At 40.7% G+C, this 22,176-nt stretch overlaps 1 protein-coding gene across 2 annotated transcripts in view; it reads left to right on the top strand.

Moving 5' to 3' along the window:
• DPYD (dihydropyrimidine dehydrogenase) overlaps window positions 1-22,176 on the top strand; it is a 725,075-nt gene that overhangs the window by 569,159 nt on the left and 133,740 nt on the right. For both annotated transcript variants that reach the window (XM_075002998.1, XM_075002997.1), the window contains exons 17-18: window positions 13,807-13,927; window positions 16,920-17,039. In XM_075002998.1, the coding sequence (XP_074859099.1) occupies window positions 13,807-13,927; window positions 16,920-17,039 (241 nt within the window). The remainder of the gene's footprint in view (window positions 1-13,806; window positions 13,928-16,919; window positions 17,040-22,176) is intronic.

The following is a 22,176-nucleotide window of genomic DNA, read 5'->3' as shown; positions in this document are numbered from 1 at the left end:
GCCAAAACATCAGTTAAATTAGCCCACTCAGAAAGACATGAAAACAGTTTGGGGGTGGAATAATGAGAATTTTGTTGTCTTAGGAACTATTAGAGTGCACAGGAAGTGGGTGCTTTGCAAACCAGAAGGGAAAGGATGGCTTCCTTTAAAGCTTCTGACACTTTGCTCTGACTCTTGCAGTAACCCTCTAATTCTCTGAAAGCCGTAATAATAATTAAACACAGAAAATTCAGGAGACATTACATTTCAGTAGACTACATAATTACTATGGTTTTTAATGATCACAACTTACTAATTACACATGCCTTGCTTTAGATGTATGGTTCCTAGCTTAGTGCAAAGCACTGGAGTTGTTAATACTTATGGTACCCTACAGACAGCAAATCTTAGAAAGGATGTGATCACCAAAAATGTGAGGGTCTGAAAAGTTTAAAATCTATCATCCTGACACATGGTAGAAGTTACCTGGTAAAGGTTAATGTCACGATGCATACTATTTTAATATCACTTACTTACTACAGAGAGGAAGCCGTGCTAGTCTATGCACTATCAAAACAAAAAGCAGTCAAGTAGCACTTTAAAGACTAGCAAAATAGTTTATTAGGTGAGCTTTCGTGGGACAGACCCACTTCTTCAGACCATAGCCAGACCAGAACGGACTCAATATTTAAGGCACAGAGAACCAAAAATAGTAAGCAAGGAGGACAAATCAGAAAAAGATAATCAAGGTGAGCAAATCAGAGAATGAAGGGGTGGGGGGGGAAGGTCAAAAATTAGATTGACCCAAGTATGCAGATGAGCCCCTATAGTGACTCAGAAAGTTCCCATCACGATTTAAACCATGTGTTAATGTGCTGAATTTGAATATAAAAGCCAGCTCGGCTGCTTCCCTTTCCAGAACGGTGCGATAATTCTTCTTCAGTAACACACGTACCTTTAGGTCATTGACAGAATGCCCCATTCCATTAAAATGTTGACTAACTGGTTTGTGGATCTGGAGTGTTTTGATGTCTGTTTTGTGCCCATTGACCCTTTGTCTAAGGGAGTTAGAAGTCTGTCCAATATACAAAGCATCTGGGCATTGTTGGCACATGATGGCATATATGATGTTAGTAGAGGAGCATGAGAAAGTGCCCGTGATTCTGTGAGTAACCTGGTTAGGTCCAGTGATGGTATTTCCAGAGAAGATATGTAGACAAAGCTGGCAGCGGGCTTTGTTGCAGGGAAAGGTTCCAGGACTGGTGTTCCTGGGGTATAGACTGTGGCTGTTAGTGAGGATCCTCATGAGGTTGGAAGGTTGTCTGTAGGAGAGAACAGGCATGTCACCCAGGGCCTTCTGGAGAGTAGCATCCTGATTAAGAATAGGTTGTAGGTCTTTAATAATTTGTTGCAGTGGTCTGAGTTGGGGGCTGTAGGTGATGACCAGTGGCGTTCTGTTCTTGGCTTTTTTGGGCCAGTCTTGGAGTATCTGGTCTCTGGGTATTCATCTGGCCCTGTCGATTTTTTTTTTTACTTCTCCTGGTGGGTAATACAGGTTAATGAATATTTGGTAAAGTTCTTGTAGTTTTTGGTCTCTGTCAGTTGGATCAGAGCAAATGCAATTGTACCTAAGAGCTTGACTGTAAACAATAGATCTAGTACGTGTGCAGGATGGAAACTAGAAGGGTGTAAATAAGTGTAGCGATCAGTAGGTTTTCGGTACAGTGTGGTACTGATCAGGCCATCCTTGATTAGTACTGTGGTGTCCAGGAAATGTATCTCTTGCATGTTGTAATCAAGGCATAAGTTGATGGTGGGGTGTAGATTGTTAAAGTCTCTTTGGAATTCTCCTAGAGCCTCTGGAAATGATTGCATGTGAGAACAAAGTTACAGAGGTCAGACACCAGATTGGCTGTGGTGGCATCACGGATGGTATTCCTGATTGCTTGTAATCCGTCTTTATGCGGAATATTATTGTACAGAGCCTCTACATCCCGCTGATCCCACTTTGGAATTCCAAACGAAATTATAACAACTACTGAAGGAGCTCCCTGCTGCTACTCGGGACCTCATTCACTCAGACACACTATCTGAGCTGCAGCCTGGATTATTCTATTTACTTCCCAAAGTCCACAAACCTGGACCCTGGACACCCTATCATTTCAGGTGTTGGCACCCTTACCACTGGACTATCCAGTTACATAGACTCCCTCCTCAAACCCTATGCCACCAACGCTCCCAGCTATATCCGAGATACCACCGACTTCCTGAGGAAATTACAAAACATTGGAAAAGTTCCTGACAACGCCATCCTTGCCACAATGGATGTAGAGGCTCTGTACGGATTACAAGCAATCAGGAATACCATCCGTGGTGCCACCACAGCCAATCTGGTGTCTGACCTCTGTAACTTTGTTCTCACATGCAATCATTTCCGTTTTGGGGACAATTTATATCTCCAGATTAGTGGAACTGCTATGGGCACCCACATGGCCCCACAATATACTAATATATTTATGGCTGACCTGGAACAATGATTCCTCAGCTCTCGTCCCCTATTATCACTCCTCTACTTAAGATATATTGATGACATCTTTACAATATGGACCCATGGTAAAGAGGCTCTAGAGGAATTCCACAGAGACTTTAACAATCTACACCCCACCATCAACTTATGCCTTGATTACAACATGCAAGAGATACATTTCCTGGACACCACAGTACTAATCAAGAATGGCCTGATCAGTACCACACTGTACCAGAAACCTACTGATCACTATGCTTATCTACACCCTTCTAGTTTCCATCCTGCACACGTGACTAGATCTATTGTTTACAGTCAAGCTCTTAGGTACAATTGCATTTGCTCTGATCCAACTGACAGAGACCAAAAACTACAAGAACTTTACCAAATATTCATTAACCTGTATTACCCACCAGGAGAAGTAAAAAAACAAATCGACAGGGCTAGATGAATACCCAGAGACCAGCTACTCCAAGATCGGCCCAAAAAAGCCAAGAACAGAACACCACTGGTCATCACCTACAGCCCCCAACTCAGACCACTGCAACAAATTATTAAAGACCTACAACCTATTCTTAATCAGGATGCTACGCTCCAGAAGGCCCTGGGTGACATGCCTGTTCTCTCCTACAGACAACCTCCCAACCTTGTGAGGATCCTCACTAACAGCCACAGTCTATACCCCAGGAACACCAGTCCTGGAACCTTTCCCTGCAACAAAGCCCGCTGCCAGCTTTGTCCACATATCTTCTCTGGAAATACCATCACTGGACCTAACCAGGTTACTCACAGAATCACGGGCACTTTCTCATGCTCCTCTACTAACATCATATATGCCATCACGTGCCAACAATGCCCAGATGCTTTGTATATTGGACAGACTTCTAACTCCCTTAGACAAAGGGTCAATGGGCACAAAACAGACATCAAAACACTCCAGATCCACAAACCAGTTAGTCAACATGTTAATGGAATGGGGCATTCTGTCAATGACCTAAAGGTACGTGTGTTACTGAAGAAGAATTATCGCACCGTTCTGGAAAGGGAAGCAGCCAAGCTGGCTTTTATATTCAAATTCGGCACATTAACACATGGTTTAAATCGTGATGGGAACTTTCTGAGTCACTATTGGGGCTCATCTGCATACTTGGGTCAGTCTAATTTTTGACCTTCCCCCCCACCCCTCCACTCTCTGATTTGCTCACCTTGATTATCTTTTTCTGATTTGTCCTCGTTGCTTACTATTTTTGGTTCTCTGTGCCTTAAATATTGAGTCCATTCTGGTCTGGCTATGGTCTGAAGAAGTGGGTCTGTCCCACGAAAGCTCACCTAATAAACTATTTTGCTAGTCTTTAAAGTGCTACTTGACTGCTTTTTGTTTTACTTACTACAGAATTTATTTGCATGCCAACACTGGGAACTGTAAGTATGAACCAACTGTGTACTCACTAGTCTCCTCAGTACCTGTGTCTGAACTGTCTAACTTTATCTTTGCATTTAGCCTTAACTCCTGCTATGCTTAATGAAATTAATATGAAAATTGACCATTTACAATGTATTCAATGTAAATAAAGATGAAAATAATGAATACTTGTAAAAAAAGGTAGAAAATTCTATTCAACACATAGACTTCAAATTCTTTAATTGCCACTGAAGCGTGAAAGATGTATGATTTCCTGAAATATCTGTTATACTCTATCTATTTATTTATAGTAAAGGGACTAAGAGATTGCCTACCTGACTTCAAGAAAAAGCTATTTGTAGCTACAGAGCTCATATATTTAAAGGAATGTTATATGCTTTCCTTTAAAATTTCTCATGTACGACATAAACCTAATCAAACCTTTATGCCCTCTAGCAGGTAACCTCTGCATGAACTAAAGAGCTGAAATATTGTTTAATCATGCTGTATACCACTTTTTTACAATGATATGAGAAGCATTATTTAGGTCATATCAAAACAACCAAGATAAAATATGTTATTCTAGGTGGGAAAAATGTCTTTTTTATTAGCCATCACCTTAAATGTTCTAATATTATCAATAAATAATTATTTCCCCTCATGCCTCATGGTTTATAAACATTTTAAAATATTATTTCAGTTTTTGAACTTGGAATATTTAGACCTGAGACTTAGTCTCTGAATGAAACAATTTGTTCATTTCAGCTGTCAGTCTTTGCTTCACTCTTTCAGTCCAAAATTCAACTATTATTAGGCTTTGTTGTGACAAGTAAAGAGAATAATGGTTGAGTTTTCATCCTTTAATGTTGAGTAAAATCAATAACTGTAAATGGTTGTTACAAGTCTGACCTGATCTATCACAGTCAAGCAAAGAACAAGCCTTTCCCAGTCCATGGAAGATGCTTTATGGCAATTAAAAAACTCTATTTAACAGTAAGGAGATGCAGTGCACTTTAAAATTACTCTGTTTTGTAAGCATTGGCATGTTTGGGATGTTTCATATTTTTAATAGCCAAAACAATGCTAATGAAATGCAGCAGGGTTCCACCATTTATGTAGAAGCAAGGCTCTACCATCAAAATAAATTGAATTGTCCTTTTCTTGATAGTGGGGAAATAAAAATACAGAACAAGAAAGCCTTTAGATGAGCTGAGAAAGAGAGTAATTACAACAGCTACCAGATAAATACAACTTAAAATCTTTTAAGCCAGCCCTGGTTTTGCTACTGACAATCCACTTCTCTGTGCTTCAACTTTGAACACATTTATATTTTAGATTTTTGTGTATTGGTCAGTCAAAGCTTTTCTGCCAATTTCTTATCGTGTCTTAGGGTGGGTTAATCTCCAGTCTTCAAAGGGTATATTTTTCACAGCAATGTGTAAGAGTTTTGTGCACAAATCCTGCTAACAAGGAATTCAAAGTGGAACTCCCACACATCACACTGATAAATGTACTATTGAGTTTGGATATGGACCTGTGTTAATACTGGCACTTTGAGGAGACACATTAAAATATGAAGCATGGTCTGGTGTGTTTTTTAACTGCTAACAATGTTCTATTGTGCAGCTGCAATACTGTGTGCAAAAAAAAATAAATGGTATTGTAATTTTTTCTCTAGTTTCAATTGTTCAAATTTTAATGGTGAAAGATGGTAGACCAACTATTTTTGTATTTATGAACCACTACAAAAAAGCTATTTGAAAACCTAGGGAAGGGAGGGGATCAAAATAATTTTTTTCAAGATAATCTGTATCAAAATAGTTAATTATAAGATGAAACGTAGTGAAACAGACTGTACATCTGGCACCTGAAAAATGTGAAATGAGTTATTCAGGAAAGAGGGCAAACTGGAGAGAGTTACAAGAGCGAATAAAGTTAGGAGGATCAGTGATGGGGGTGTGCTTGAACTGAAGCTTATTCAGAAATCCCATTTTCTGTGATAATCTTTTATGAATTCAGAGAAATATATTTTTAAGACTCCACTGAATTAGGAGTTAAGGCTTTGTACTGGAGCTGAGTTTTGCTACAAAGTCTCTACATATGCTGAATGTATGCAGAGCTTGCTTCTGAACACCAGTAGGGTCACTGAACAGTGCTGGCAAAGTCTTAACAACCACTGTTGTTTCTTCCAATATAGAATAAGACTCAGCTTTGATGTCTCAACTCAGCCATGACAAAATCCATGGCCCTAATCCAAAATCACTGGATTCTGTCCTAAAACCATTGGTATGACTGAAAAAAAGGGAGAATCTATCTTTCTTAGGTTCCACAGAGTGAAACTTAAAAGTGACTGATCTGAGAAACACCTGCTCCAATCATGACACCCTGCTAACAGCTTTACCTACATGTTGAGGCTTTATTTCTTTTTAAGACTGAGGACAAAGCTTAAATCTGATCTTGTTCTTGTTTTCTCTTGCAATTAAGAAAATAAGAATGTTAGGACTAAATCCTGACATAGTTTCTCATTTTTTACTCATTCCCTATTCAGTCAACCCTCTTCTGTCTTAAGGGCTACGTCTACACTAGCCCCAAACTTTGAAATGGCCATGCAAATGGCCATTTTGAAGTTTACTAATGAAGCGCTGAAATGCATATTCAGCGCCTCATTGGCATGCGGGCAGCCATGGCACTTCGAAATTGACGCGTCTCGCTGCCACGCGGTTCGTCCTGACGGGGCTCCTTTTTGAAAGGATCCCACCTACTTCAAAGTCCCCTTATTCCTATGAGCAGATGGGAATAAGGGGACTTCGAAGTAGGTGGGGTCCTTTCGAAAAGCAGCCCCGTCTGGATGAGCTGCGTGGTGGCAAGCCGCGTCAATTTCGAAGTGCTGCGGCCGCCTGCATGCTAATGAGGCTCTGAATATGTATTTCAGCGCTTCATTAGTAAACTTCGAAATGGCCATTTGAATGGCCATTTCAAAGTTTGGGGCTAGTGTGGACATGGCCAAGGAGAGTTTATATGTCATGATCTTTAAATGGTATGAGGTTATATTAGCAGGCGTATCACAAGTAAGAAATCTGAGGTATTTGTTCTGCTCTCTTCTGTGTTGGTGAGGCCCCAGCTGGATTGTCATATCCAGGCTTGGGCACCACATAGGAAAAAAGATGTGAACAAATTGGAGAGAGTTCAGAGGAGAGCAGCAAGTATGATAAGAGTTCTAGGAAATGAGACCAATGAAGAAAGTCAAAAGAATAAGGGTGTTTAGTCTAAAGAAGAGGAGGTTACGAGGGGACATAAGAATTCAAATATTTCAAATATACAGTGAACTTTTGCAAAATCTTCTAAATTTGAGCCTATAATTTTCTGCATGCAGAAAGGTATTTTGTCACTCCTATTGATTTCCCTGGATTAACTGTCTTTTTAGGAGCTAGGCCTTAGGCACTATGGAAAATTTTACCCAGCATTCGTAAATAACTACATGTACAACTATGAGTAACATCACTCCTGCATTAGGTGAAGACTCCCCCTTTGCTGTCTCTTTTGACAGCTGCAGCTGGTAGAAGATGTTGGCTGAATGCTCACTGTCAAATTTCCTGAGATAGTAGGAAACGTTTTACTCTGCATATAAGAAGAGGGTTATTTGTCTCTCACTCTGGGAAATTTCCCCCCTAATTTGACTGGTTTAAAATAAATTGTTAGCTTTAATTAAGTTTGAAATGGGACAAGTCCATAAACTAAAAAGTCCCTTGCTAGGATAAGAGGATACAATAAAATTAACTGTGAAATTCACAAATGATGTCTCTTTTACTGTGGTGATTAATTGCAACTCTGTAATTAGGTTCTATGAAATTTAGGCAAATTCAGTTTTATGAAGGTAATTTTGGACATCCCAGAGGTGGGAGGAAAAGAGATTACTTTTTGCATAATACATGGAATAGACGAAAAGTAGTCTGAAAGGTAGAACTTGGATACTGGAAAGAGACTCTGAAAACATCAGTTTGTCATGATTGAAGGTGAACCCTTTTGCTTATCTTGTGAAATGTTGGAAGCAAGGGCAAGAGAGTGGATCATCAAACACAGAAACCATGACACTTTTTAACGTGGCATCTCTTTAAATTCGAGTCTTTTAAGGCTAGATCCTAACTCTAATTTATCTGAAGGGAAGAAGTGTGGTAGCCACATGAGTTATGTAAACTGGCTGAAACTGGATCAATAAATCCTCTTGGCTTGGTGCTCTGTGGAAGAGGGATCAAGGGAAAAACCCAGATCTCCATGAGCAGCTATCATGGATGTGCTTGAATGAGTGGAGAATCAAGAGAATTGAGTATCCTTCCATCTCTCCAGCTTCCCAATCTGGATCCTAAACCTGACTTCCCCAACCCCAACTGAGGTACGCACGTACCTTGAACAGACACAGCAAAGCAAGCTAATAACAACGTTCTTTATTGTGTTTGTGCTTAGAGGAAGTTGCCAGAAGAGAGGACATGCCTTAGACATGATAGCCCCACTTTGAGTGTCCATGCTGACACTCTCCACAGGAGATTGTTGAATTTTGTCAAGTTAGATTAAAACATTTTAAAAATGCAACGGTCCAGTCATGCAAACACTCAATCTGTGGAACTCTTGATTATGTGAAGCCTTACTTTCTCTGGCTTCATCTTCCTACTTCTCCATCTGGCACCATACAAGCCATTGTTCCTTGTCCTAAAGGCACTCACCTTACCTACGGAGATTTATTTATGAGCCCGATTGAGGGAGTTGTGTGCATTATTTTTTCTAAATATCACATGCTTCTCAGTTTATCTGTGTGATGATATCCTGCCTGGCTACATAAAGTAAAGGAGGCAACAAGTGGCAAAAATGAAAAAAGAAAGGCAAAGAAAAGGTACAACTATAGAGAATACCTTTGTGGGGGAAAAGCTATTGGGGAATACTCCTGGCCTGTCAAAGTTTACTTTTCCTGGCCCAAACCAAGGAAGACAGGGTATTCTAAACCTTAAATGTTCTGAACCTAGCAAGGAGAAGGAGCTGATGAGGGCTAACAGCTTCCCTGTGAAGGGAAACAGTGACTCAAAGGAGGAAAATAATCTAGGGCGGTCTGCTTCTCTCAGCCTAGAGATAGAGAGACAACTGAGCTAAATGGAATTTACAAACCCTGCAAGAAAAGATTAAGATTCAGAAGAGAAGAAATATTCATATAGACCTGTATTGTTTTTAGCTTTGAGTGCTATTGATGTTGGGGTTGAATAGGTTTTGAGTCACTTTAATGCTACAGGAGAAGTGGTAACAGGTGCCAAACACATTGATCCTGCCAAGCCTCTTGGTTGATAAATGGGAGCTGAAGCCCACAGACCCATTTTTAGAGTGGTAGAACGTGTGGTTGAAGAAGTTTGAAGATAGCAATATCTGTCACCCCAGGAGTGAACTCTGGAGGGACTAAAAAGTATAATGTGTTGCTTGCCCTGTAGCAGCGATAAGCGTTAATTCAAATACCAGCCTAACTTGTCTGTAATAAGGATAATGTAAGGAGAGGGGACAATGAAATTGAAAGAAACTGGAAAACTGTCATTCATATATATATATATATATATATATTGCACACTGCTTGAATAAACCTTTAAATCTCATTACCATATTATGTCCTTAATGGGAGAGCTTTGTGCTACTTGAAAAAGAACTAGTGATTAATATGGATGATATTGACAGTAACGTTAGATAAGATAAAAACATTTTAAAGTCTAAAAACTTGCACTTCAAGGCATAAGACAGCTAGTAATTGATAAAAGTTGGGAAGAAAATTCCTTGTAAGCAGATCTCCTATACTGTGTCTTACATCTTTCTCTGAAGCATCTGGAATTGTCTATTATCAGAGACAGGATTATGCATTTAGATGAATCACAAGCATAGTCCAGTGTGGCAATGCCTGTATTTCTAAATAAGTATGCATTTCATTGAGGATTTTGGCTGGTGAAGGAGTCGCACTCTGCACTTTCTGTAATTGCCGTGACCCAAATCCTTCAGTCCTTACCCCATCCTTATACAGGCAAAACTGATTCCATTTAAGTAATTAAGAACTGAATAAAGACTGTAAATTTTGTTCCATTTTACATAATTGTAATTAGACAAGATCAGCTAATGTACTTTATTGAACAGTAAAGTTTCTTTCTAAAATTGCTGGGAAAATTACTGGAGTGGCTTCTATATCATGTCTCATTTTCAAATGGCAAATGTATATGAATTGACTTCCAGATGTTCCCAAAGTGCATTTTTTTGGCTACAGAAAACACTTCTGGTCATAAAATATTTATCTTTTGATCCCATTCCTGTTACCCAATGCCCTGTCTTCTCTTGATTATCTAGATTCAGTCCTAAGCAGAGCACAGGATCTGATCCAAGAGGTGACTGTAGCTGGACTACTTGGAAATAGTGACTATAAATATAACCAAATTTTCCCATCACAGGCATGTTAAAACACCACAGCAGCCCAACCCCATGAAATTTAATGTAAAAAAGGGGAACTACACAAAGGGCTTGTCTACATTACCACCTTCCTTCGAAGGAAGGATGGTAATTAGGATGTTGGGAGTTTACTAATGAAGAGGTGCTGTGCATAGCCAGCACTTCATTAAGCAAACTTCGAAGTAGTGGCAGGTAAGCTGCAGCTGGATGTGTGCCAGTACTTCGAAGTTTTAAACTTCAAAGGTGCTGTCAGGGGGAAATTATGCCTCACTAATCTACTAAAATTCTTTGAGGGGATCAACAACAAGGTGGACAAGGCTGATCCAGTGGAAATAGTATAGTTAGATTTACAGAAAGCATCTGACAAGGTCCTTCACCAAAGGCTCTTAAATAAAGTAAGCTGTTATGGCATAAGAGGGTAGGCCCTCTCATGGACTGATCACTGATAAAGGGATAGAGAATAAGAAAGAGAATATCTAATTGTCTCTGTACAAATCCATGTTATGCCCACATCTTAATTACTGTATATAGATGTGGTCACCCATCTCAAAAAACTATCTTAGCATTGGGAAAAGCTCAGAAAAACACAGCAAGAGTGATTAGGGATTTGGGAAGTCTGCCATATGAGGGGAGCATATAAGGTCTGGGACTTTCTGCTTAGAAAAGAGGACACTAAAGGGGGATATGATAGAAGTCTATACAATCGTGTCTAATGTGGAGAAAGTGAATAAGGAAAATTATTTAGTTGTTCCCGTAACACAAGAACTATGGGTCACCAAATGAAATTAGTAGGTGGCAGGTTTAAAACAAACAAAAGGAAGCATTTTTTCCTGCAATGCACAGGTAACCCATGGAACTCCTTGCCAAAAGATGTTGTGAAGACCAGGACTTTAACAGGGTCAAGAAAAGAAAAGAAACATGCACACACACGCGCCCACCCACCCACACACACACATAAATTCATGGAGGATAGATCCGTCAATGGCTATTAGCTAGGATGTGCAGGAATGGAGTGCCTAGCCTCTTGTTGTCAGAAGCTGATAAGGGGTGACAGGGAGGGGTCACTGGAGGATTACCTTTCTGTTTTTCCTTCTGGGATATCTGGCATTGGCCAGTGTCAGAAGACAGGGTGCACATCTGACCCTAAGGTCTGACCCAGTATGCCCATTCTTATGTTTTTCACTCCCTTGATTAAACATCCTTACTGTGAGGACTGCCACTACATTTCTGTGTTGTTCCTACTCTTTCCCCATGTCTTCCTCTTTTCTGCCATCTGTATTTCCCACTGCAGTAACTCCCACTTTATGATTTTCATGAGCTTTCCTCTTACCATCTTCCATTAATGAAATTATTAATGCTAATGCTAACAAGTCATCACTGGACTTTAATTTCAACATTCTCACCCATACCGAGGGATGGGGAATACACAGAGCGAATGTTTGAAGCCATTGGCAGACTCAGAAAGGCAAGAAGGTATTAGTTTACATACAGTTCATTTGGAAGGTTATCTTCATAACCAGGTGTGCAAATATCTGATTTTTTAAATGAAAATTTAGATGCTTGAACTGAGTATTTAATAAATGCCATTAAAATGCATCAGTCAGGCCATGTAAGGCTGATGATTAATGCCTCATCTCTTACAGTAATAATTCAAATGTTTACATTATTGTCAGAACACCTAATACAAGGGTTCTCACACACTTTCTTGAAACCACAAACTGGGCTGCAAATCTGCTATAATGTGCTTGCCAGGATTGGCTTTAGACTTTCTGAGTTCTGGAGATGAAGCCAAATTCAGAACCCCACTGCTCAGATACTGAAAATGATAACAGAGTGCTTCTGCCTTGAGTGGAGGGGCTAATGTTACAGACCCCCTACCAAGTACTGAAGCCCTCATGCTTCTTCCCAACCAAGGGGCTCAGACTTCCCAAAGCAGTGGGCTTCAGGCTTCAGTCCCACTGCCCAGTATCATCTAGTAATATTTGTTGTCAGAAAAGGGTCACACTGGAATGAAGTTTGAGAAACCCCATGTCTAATGGAAGGCATTAACGCAGAGATGTACATTTCATCTCTTCTACAGGTTCTCTTATTTCTTCACTGGGCCCAAGGAAATTCATAACCCATGAATGAAATTCACAAAGATGCAACTGCTTTCTAAATCCAATGCAGTTGTTATAAATGGTGCATGAAAGTTGCATGTGCAGGGTAAATCACCATTTTTATTAGCTGGAAATTGCAGAGCTACAGCTCAGGATTTTTCTGTTCATGAAAATGCATTATATGCTGTGCAGATGCATTTTGTGTGTGTGTGTGTGTGTGTATATATATATATATATATATATATATATATATATATATATAAAAGTTTATGTTTAATTGTTCAAGGTCAAATGAAAAAAACCCAGTGGCAAGTATATTCAATGCACAGGGCCAAGATCTGTTAAACTGCCATTTTCAAAGTTAATTGAAGTTTATAACATAGCTTTGTCTTAACCACATCATATTTTCAGAACAATTATAATGTTGGACATCTGATTGTAATTAATATCTAAATGAGAAGAATCTTTTATATAGGGAAGATTTAATGATCTGTGGTAAAGACAAAAAAGTTAGTAAATGTAATCACCAGGGATACAATTAGACTATCTGCAGGTAACAAGTTTATACTGCATCTTGTAATAGCATCATTTCATTTTTCTGAAAACATTTTAACGTATTTGGATTAGATTAGCAGGTCAATATGGAATTCCAGTGTTTAGGGAAGCTTATTAGAAAGCATTATCAATAAGCACTGGGGAGTGGAAGGGGGAAGTTGTACTAAATGTGCAAAAAATCCACAAACTCCAAGGCATGTTTGTTGCATAGGTCCGAATCAATGAACACTACCGCAACTGAAATGAGCCTGGAAATCATAAGAAGCCAAAGCATGAAGATTTCTATTGCTATCTTGAAAAGAGAAGATTTGATTTTTTGTTAAACCTTTTACCATTCTGACCTACATTCTGAATTAATGGAGTGTGCAGAAATCTGAAATACATAGGGCTAGTGGGTGCAGGATGGTGTTATTTTATATTAGTGATTATTTACATGGAATGAGACACAATATAGCAAAAAAGAAAACCTTCATAACAATGGCTTAAATTAATTCCTTGTTTCCTGAAGTTTTATTGTATCCCATTGGCAAGTATGCTTTATGATATCATTGGCTGTTGGTAAAGATTTATTTTTCTTTGTGTTATGTGAGCTAACTCTTCTTTAATAAATTTATGATTAACTTCTATTATGTTAACCTAAATTAACTGAGAAAAGATACAATTGTGAAGTTTAATTTTAGAAAGCCATGTAGCAACAGATTGTCAGAAAGTTTTCCTCTTTTACATCTATAGATTTTGATCATATTACTTTTAATTACATCCTATCTTTATCTGCCCTATTTGAACAGAATCCAGAGCTAGTTCGGAACATCTGTCGCTGGGTTAGACAAGCTGTTCAGATTCCTTTCTTTGCCAAGCTGACCCCAAATGTCACCGAGATAGTGAATATTGCAATGGCTGCGCAGGAAGGTAACAAACTCAAATGCATGTGCTCTGCAGTTATGTGGATTTACTGCTGTATTGCTTAAAGTAGTAACATTATTAATAATATTAATAAAAACTAGAATGAAAATTGACTATTTCAAATATTTAGGAAAAGTCTGGTGCTTGTTATTAATCATTGTCCTTACAATTTTGCTCTCTGTGTATTCTACTTTAGTAAAATAAGGAGAGACTATTGTAGAGGAAACCTCTATCTATCTAGAAAGTAGAATAAGATGTGTGTTTGCAGTCAGGATTTTATATGTATAATATGGCCAAACTTTATTTCCCATGAAGTAGCATTTTGGAGTAATGCCAAATTTTATGTGGAATTTGTATACATTTTCCCCCCCATTTTCAAAACGCTCCTTTCTGGTAAATACAATTTGTCCAAACAGATAATAGATTCAGTCAATTAGGTTCACATAATAGTTTCATGGAGTGCTGGTCCCTCTGTGTAGTACACACATGGGTGTGTGTACATGCCAGGCACCCAAGTCTAGAATTGCTAGCAAGCATGTATGAAGTAGTTCACCTCATGCTCCAAAGTGAGGGCATAAGAGGCAGTGCAGGTGAATTTCTCTCTTGTTCCTTCTTCCTGTCACATGGCCTGAGTCTGAGTTCCTGTGTCCTTGGGTCTCTCCAACTTTAGTATTACTTTTCTGGAAGTAAATTTATAAATATCTTATAGCCCGTGTTAGCATAGGTAAAGGACTGAGTTTAATTAGTATAGACAATTCCTCATAGAGTGAACAAACGCTTCTGACCTACAGCCTGCGACTGTGCTCATAGTCCCAAGGTTTAAGAACTGGTTTTCTATCCCCTGCTCTTTTTCTGTGAATGACAAGTACCAATGTCGTCTCTACTATTTGGAAAGATGAATATTACTGCAAAGTGTGGCATGTGACATGCTTTTCCGTCATAAACACCTGAGCTTAAATTAAGAAAACATCTTACAGAGATGGCTATGAGCCAGGGAAGTCCACCCTGCACATCCACATTGCCAGGATCTTCCAGATGCCATTGGAGGAAGTTCAGGGCTTCCATCATTGGCTCTTGGATGTTCTGCAGGCTGCAGGTCCATGCAAGATGGTGCTCCTGTTTAACAAGGCTATTGCAGTGCCAGCCAGAAGGATCTGTTGCACCTCTGCCTCATGTGCCAGTGTGCTTAAGAGGGCTAAGAGGTGCTATTTCGTCTCCATCAGAGGCTGAATTTTTCTTGTCCTACCCAGCACTCAACTCCATGGTGGTACATACAGCCATGAGAGAGCAAGCCCAAGGGAACTCCAGCTGTTAAGGCCTTAAAGAGGCTGGACTTTCCAGGAAAAACAATCTTTTCTTCTATAAGCTTGCAGTTCCATATCCCTAACTATCAGGCTTTGTAGGAACTTCTCAATTAGAAACAGGTTCAAAACTACAAGAAAACATGGACTAAGAGGAGGCAGCTAAGTTGTCATCTAAAAATCTCCAGGTTTCTCACTCATTTTGGATTACCTTCACTTGTCAGAGAACTCAGGTCTTTCCGTTAGCTCACTGCAGGTTTCTCTCATGGCAAACCTGTATGTTGGTTTTTCACAAGAAAAAAGTCCTTCTTTGATAACATGCTAAATTTCTCCTCAATGTTATTTCAGAATATTATCACGTCAGCTAAATTATTTGCTTCCTTCCTTCCTTCTTGAAACCCAGTATTCCACAGTGGATGCAGCTGTGGGAAATGCAATGTTTTAAGTGTCTTTCTCTACAGTATCCTTGCATGCCCCACAAAACAATGTCTATTTATCTGTAACTACAGGTTGTACCTCATTGGTCCAGCACCCTTGGAATATGAGTGGTCCCAAACAAGGAATCTGCTGGACTTCCCTGGGTGGGAGGGTGGGGGTTTGCCCCTCCTGGCCGCTGCCCACTCTTTGTCCCTGGCTGCCTTGGAGGCTCTGCTCCTGGCTGGGCTCCCCGCCAGAGGAGTGCAGGTGAGGACCCCTGCCCTGATTGGGATGCCCCAGCAGGGCTGCCACGGGACTCCCCAGCCCAGCCTGGCTCCCCACCACAGAGCTGCCAGCAAGGCTCCCCAGCCCAGCTCCCCACCACCATGGGGCTGCCAATGTGGCTCCCTGCCCTGGCAACTCTTCCTTCAGGGCTCCCTATCCCTGGCCCTGCTCCCCAAATTGGGGCTGTCAACCATGCTCCTGCAATGGGGCTCCCTGACCCCGATCAGGCTCTCTCCAGGGCTTCTTGACCCTAACCTGACTCCCCACTGCAGCGGTGCATCAGGTCATGGATGTTGCCTGATGAGAGAGTATCAGACAAGTGTTTCAACCTGTAGCCATTCTTCAAGTTGTGTGGTTCATATCTATGGTCCAGTACCTGCCTTCTACACCCCCTACTTCAAACACTCTGGGTTTGTGGTAAGAGGAGGAACGAAAGAGTCACAGGCCCGTGTTTCCTTTTATGCTCTCGCTCTAGGCCATGAGATGAATTACTGCTTGTTGGCAGTTCTAGACTTGGACCACACAGCTTTAAGAAAATCCAGATGCAGGTGAGTAAGCTTCATGTTCACAAGGTGTAATAAGATTGAGGTCCAGATCCACTAGCACAATGCAATCTGTCAGTTAGTATAGCCAGTCATGAGAACATTATCTCAATGCAGGGGGATCTTCAGTGTTGTAGACCGAGTGTGGCAAATCCGATATCTCACGCAGAGTAAAGAACATGACCAAGGACCAGACAGGTCAGTCACAGCAGTCTCAGTGCTCCACAGCCGTATCAGCCTCTTACCTTTACTAGGGTATCAGTTCAACATGAGCCAATCCAGCGTTGGTTTTAAAGCCTCCTCTCATACCCATTCCTGATCTGCACTGTGCTCTTTGGCCTCAGGTGAGGCTGTGGACCTTAATATCTAACAACTGTACTGTTTGTGTGTTTATTTTCCTCTGTTATTCTCATACAGGATGTTTAACAAAGTGAATGTTATTTCATTTCACAGGTGGTGCAGATGGTGTGACAGCCACAAACACTGTGTCGGGACTGATGGGACTGAAAGCAGACTGCACACCTTGGCCTGCAGTTGGTAGAGAAAAGAAGACCACATATGGTGGTGTGTCTGGTAAGTGTCACTTTTTTTGATCCATAATGCTTCCTTGGAGGCTGACAAAACATTGGGAGGTCCATGTAGTTGGCTAGAATGTCATGCCTGCCATAGTGCTGACTTCTTAAAGCTCACCGATGGTCAATGTTTCTAATAGTCATGACAGATGGAACAGATTGAGTGTGAAGACTCTTGTGTTGCCCTTTCTTTAATGGTAAAACACTGCAACAGAATACTGTGATAAGGTCACAAGAGAGGGAGGAAAATCTCTTCTCTTGTGACCCACAGTTTTCTGAGAATTTTTCATTCTGTCACAATTGTCAGGCCACGTGTTAGACAGAGGCTAATGAAAGGGCATTGCAAGGGGGGGAATATAAACATTCCCAACACAGTATGTGTATTATAGACTGAACCTTTCTCCTACCACATTGAAATCCACTTCAGATTAATCCTTTTATTTTCTTTCCACCCAGATAAAAACAACATATCACATTTGGTAAATATGTGTATACCTATAAATAAATGTATATCTATAAATCCTGGTTCTTTGTAATATTTATATTAGTGTATATGGTAGTTCAGTGTGACGATTCAGGATTTGATTTTAAAACCAGCCACAAAAAGTTTGTGCTCTAATTCAGATCTTATGCTCACTAATGTCTTAATCTGTTGACCCTGTGCACGCTGTCACTGTGACAACAGGAACTGGGTCCTGCAAAGACAATGCTGTGAGCTTCTTGACTGCACTGGTGTCAAGATTTGTCGCCATGGTGATAGAGTGGTAAATATAAATAACGAACTAGCATCCCACTGTTCAAGTAAAGCACTGCTGAACTGGTCCAAAAAATTTACCTGGAGGAATTTGGGCAGGCAAAAATGCTGTATTTTATGTAGTTGTGTTACACTTTGAGAACACAGAGAGGGGACAAAGGCAATGGGCTGCAGCTTTTTTAAAACACTGGCTTTAATGTGGGGAGATCATACGTGGTGGTAAATTTCCTGTTGCCTTGGATAACCACATAGCATCCAAAACTTTTTCATGGCACCTCTCAACTATAGTGCAAAGATTTAAAAAATATGCTTATTATATGATTATTTCATAGCAACTGTCAAACAAGGCATTACATATTATTGATATTCAGAATGGAGGATGCAGAGAGCGAGAACAGATATACAATGTTAGGGTTGTAGTACTCACTAGACTTTCTGTCAGCCCATTTCAATTTTTCCAGGCTGCCATGTTGACAGCAAAAGAATAAAGGAGGTCACAGTGGGTGCTGTGCATTAAAAATTAATAAAAGAACTATTGCAGTAGTATTTTATATAACTAACACTATTCCCATTTTCTCATTTAAGCTGCAATTTCTGAATATTCCTTCCTACCATAAGTCAGTCTAATAAAACCATAAAATTATGGCATTATGAAAAGTGTGTCCTTTATGTCACAAATTTAAAGCATAAATTACAGCAGCACCTGAATGTTCAGCTGTACCTAAGAGCATCTCAGCATTTCCACATATTAATGATTTATAATTCTGCTGTAAAAATCATTTTTGGTATCATAACAGATCCCAGCTTGGGAGAGGTTTGAGTTTTTAGTTTAAAAGCATACACTTTTTCTTTCTTAAACTATACACATACCAAAAGTTTTAGTTGAAAAACCTACACATTTTTCTTTCTTAAACTCTGCACATATCAAAAGAAATAAAAAATGCTTTTTTGCAATGCAGTCTTATACTGATAGCACTGACCTGAGTGTCTTAAAAAAGGAAAGGGAAGCACTCAGCCCAGTCAGTTGAAGTATGTTTTGAGAATGCACCTCTGTAGACAAATAAATAGAGTTCCCTGGACTATAAACATCACTAAGATCCCAATCCTCCAACTGAATGTATGCAGGAATGCCATAAAGTCCCAAATAAAACCAAGAGGGCTCTATATGGACATAGAGATACATCCATCCACAGAATTAGGGCCTAAAAGTATGTGCACGAGGCAAAATAATTCAGACTAGAGCTAACCAACTATTTTAATAGGAACATAAAGAACAGAGAGAAAAATGTCTAGTTGTTAGAGCAAGAAACTGGGAGACAGAAATCTTGGGTCTATTCCTAGCAGTTTCACCAAGATCCTGTGGGGTAGCCTTAAGACAGACACTTGACCTTTTCATGCTTTAATTTCCCTGTCTGTTAAATGGAGATAAGAACACTTACATGCCTATAGGCTTGGTGTATATAATTTTCTTTTACATTTTATGTAGCCATATCATTTTTTGTTGCTCTTTCGAAAGTAGGAAAAAAATCAGGTAATCTTTTGGTAAAATTTATCTTGATATATACCAAAGTCAGGGGTGAATTTGGCCTATTGTTTTACAAGATTTATGGAGAAGATACCTGCATGGCTATTGTCATTTTAGAAAATTCCCATTGCAAAGGAACGTTCACAAGTGTTGCAGAAAAGCTCTCTGGTTCATTGATGTAAGAGAGGGAAAGGTCTTGTCTTGTGGGCATCTAGATTTTCTTCCTGCCAATGCGTGATTGTCCCATGCAGTAGATTATGTGGTGCTTTTGCTTAGTCTCATTTGAAATGGGTTTGTGGTATCTCCTATGGAGGGTTTCCTTTCAACAGAGATGTAAGGAAGTATGTCCAGTTGTTGTATTTTCTATGGTAGTATTGAAATTGTTCTGCTATGTTAGATAATATTCTCTGCTATTTTACTATTCTGGTATTATTGAATGGAATGCATTGTTCTAACTTATTAGCTTTAAATTATACATTTTGAAGTGTAATATAGTGGGTTTAGTAAAGACCTACATTACAAAAGGGAATGGTAACCTTATCCCGTATGCGGGATATCTCATAAGTGACCTTATCCACATGCGGCCTGACTTTGCTACTTCAAGGTTTCCGAAGGAAGGGATTATACAGGTTTATACAGTAGACCCCTGACTTGCATGATTTCGACTTATGCGTTTCTTGCAAGAATGCGAGTGGTGAGGAGCCGGCAAACTGACCAGTGCTGCTGAGCCTAGCTCCCAGCTACCTGCCACTCCCAAGAGCCAGGAAATTGACCAGCACTGTTGTGCCTGGCTCTGGACTCCCTACCACTCATGGGAGCAGGAAACCAGGTGCGGCCAGGACTGGGGAACGTGAAGGCAGCAGGACCCTCCCCCCATCCAGTCCCAACTTACGTGAAATATGACTTATACACAGTTGTCCAGGAACAAAACCTACGCATAAGTCAGGGGTCAGCTGTATAGGATTAAGGATGTGTCCTGACCATGGTATAAATCAGGGGTGTGTAAAGTTGGGGACGCACCCCCTGGAAGGGGACATGACATTTTGTAAGGAGGGTGCAGCATGATTGGCTCACACACACACAGCTTTCACTGTGTCACCAAGGGAACAACCCCTGCTCCCCAGCTCCCTGCCACTGGGCCAATCAGGGAGAGGGGGCTGGTGCACCTGTGGTGCCAACCACGTGTCAAGAAACAGGAGACGGGGCACAAATACCCTGACACAAGTGGTGGGGGCAGCTGGCGACTTCCTGGCTTGATGAGGTCCCCTCTTGGGGTTCCTCCAGGAGTTGTTCCCCCCCAAGTACCCCTCCATCTTTGGGGCACCCCCTTGAGCCTCCCAGCACTCCCTTCCCAAGTATCTCATCCCCTTTTGGCATGCCCCCCTCAACATTCCTTCCTGTGGTCCTCTCACAGATTAGGGGGTGGCTAATTGCAGGTTCAAAAAGGAGGACGTGACTTCAAAAGTTTGCACACCCCTGATATAAACTACAGAAATTTCTTTTATGAGCAGCTCCCATTTGGCTGTCTCTCTCTTTCTCTGCTTTGTACAGAAGAGACTGCATCTGGAACAGCTGTAATTACCCACCCTTTCATGGGAAAGGTCTCATTGGAAATAAGCTTTTAAAATTCTTATTAAAGAATTAGGGTGTGGAAAATATTTTCTTTTGATTTATTTAAAAGGAATAAGAAGGCCAATCAAAACATCTGTTTAGAGAATTCACTGCCTGCAATTACAGGATATTCTTCAGAGATGTGCTTCTGTCCTCTTTTTTAATCTCTTTCCAAAGAGAGCAGTTCAATAATGTTCTTCCGAAAGTACAATTCAGATTGGAGTTGTCATATTCAGTGTTATCATCCCAGGTTCTGAGTAATGGGAAAATAGCTTCCTGTTTTAAGTGTTATTGCTGAACGTCAGTAAGGATTGTTGTTTCTCTCATTGTACTGTATTATTGATTTGATTACTTTGACACTGGAAACAACTCCTTGGAGGTCAAATCCTAAACCCGGCTCACAGATGAAATACAATAACTGGTCTGTATGCTGGAGAGGTCTAAGGGGTTCAAGGTGAAAAAAATCCTCTCTTCCTCTTCTCCTCCCTCCCACCACACTGCAATAAAGCATCATTGCTGCTATGCAGCCACAGCGCAGCCCTAAGCCACAGAATCCCCATTGTCTCCTGCACCGCTTGCATAGGGAGGGAATAATATTTGGTGTTTCCATGTATTCATCCACTTTCTTAAGTGAAGTCCCAGCAGCTGCCCACTCCTTCATACAGTGCAACTATATAGCTCACAGCCTCCCATATTCAGTGGAGGGGAGTTTCTCCTACTGATAAGGGGAAATTACTGAGATCTGGGACTACTCACCTGCATTAGGATGAGTATATTAGGGTGACTAGACTACAAGGCTACGTCTACACGTGCAGCCAACATCGAAATAGTCTATTTCGATGAATAACGTCTACACGTCCTCCAGGGCCGGCAACGTCGATGTTCAACTTCGACGTTGCTCAGCCCAATATCGAAATAGGTGCTGCGAGGGAACGTCTACACGTCAAAGTAGCACACATCGAAATAGGGATGCCAGGCACAGCTGCAGACAGGGTCACAGGGCGGACTCAACAGCAAGCCGCTCCCTTAAAGGGCCCCTCCCAGACACACTTGCACTAAACAACACAAGATACACAGAGCTGACAACTGGTTGCAGACCCTGTGCCTGCAGCATAGATCCCCAGCTGCCGCAGAAGCAGCCAGAAGCCCTGGGCTAAGGGCTGCTGCCCACGGTGACCATAGAGCCCCGCAGGGGCTGGAGAGAGAGCATCTCTCAATCCCCCAGCTGATGGCCGCCATGGAGGACCC

This window comes from Carettochelys insculpta, chromosome 9, assembly GCF_033958435.1.
Source record: "Carettochelys insculpta isolate YL-2023 chromosome 9, ASM3395843v1, whole genome shotgun sequence".
NCBI classification, from domain to species: domain Eukaryota; kingdom Metazoa; phylum Chordata; order Testudines; family Carettochelyidae; genus Carettochelys; species Carettochelys insculpta.
Note: the sequence above shows the minus strand (reverse complement) of the source record. Positions and strands in the feature narration are given on the sequence as shown.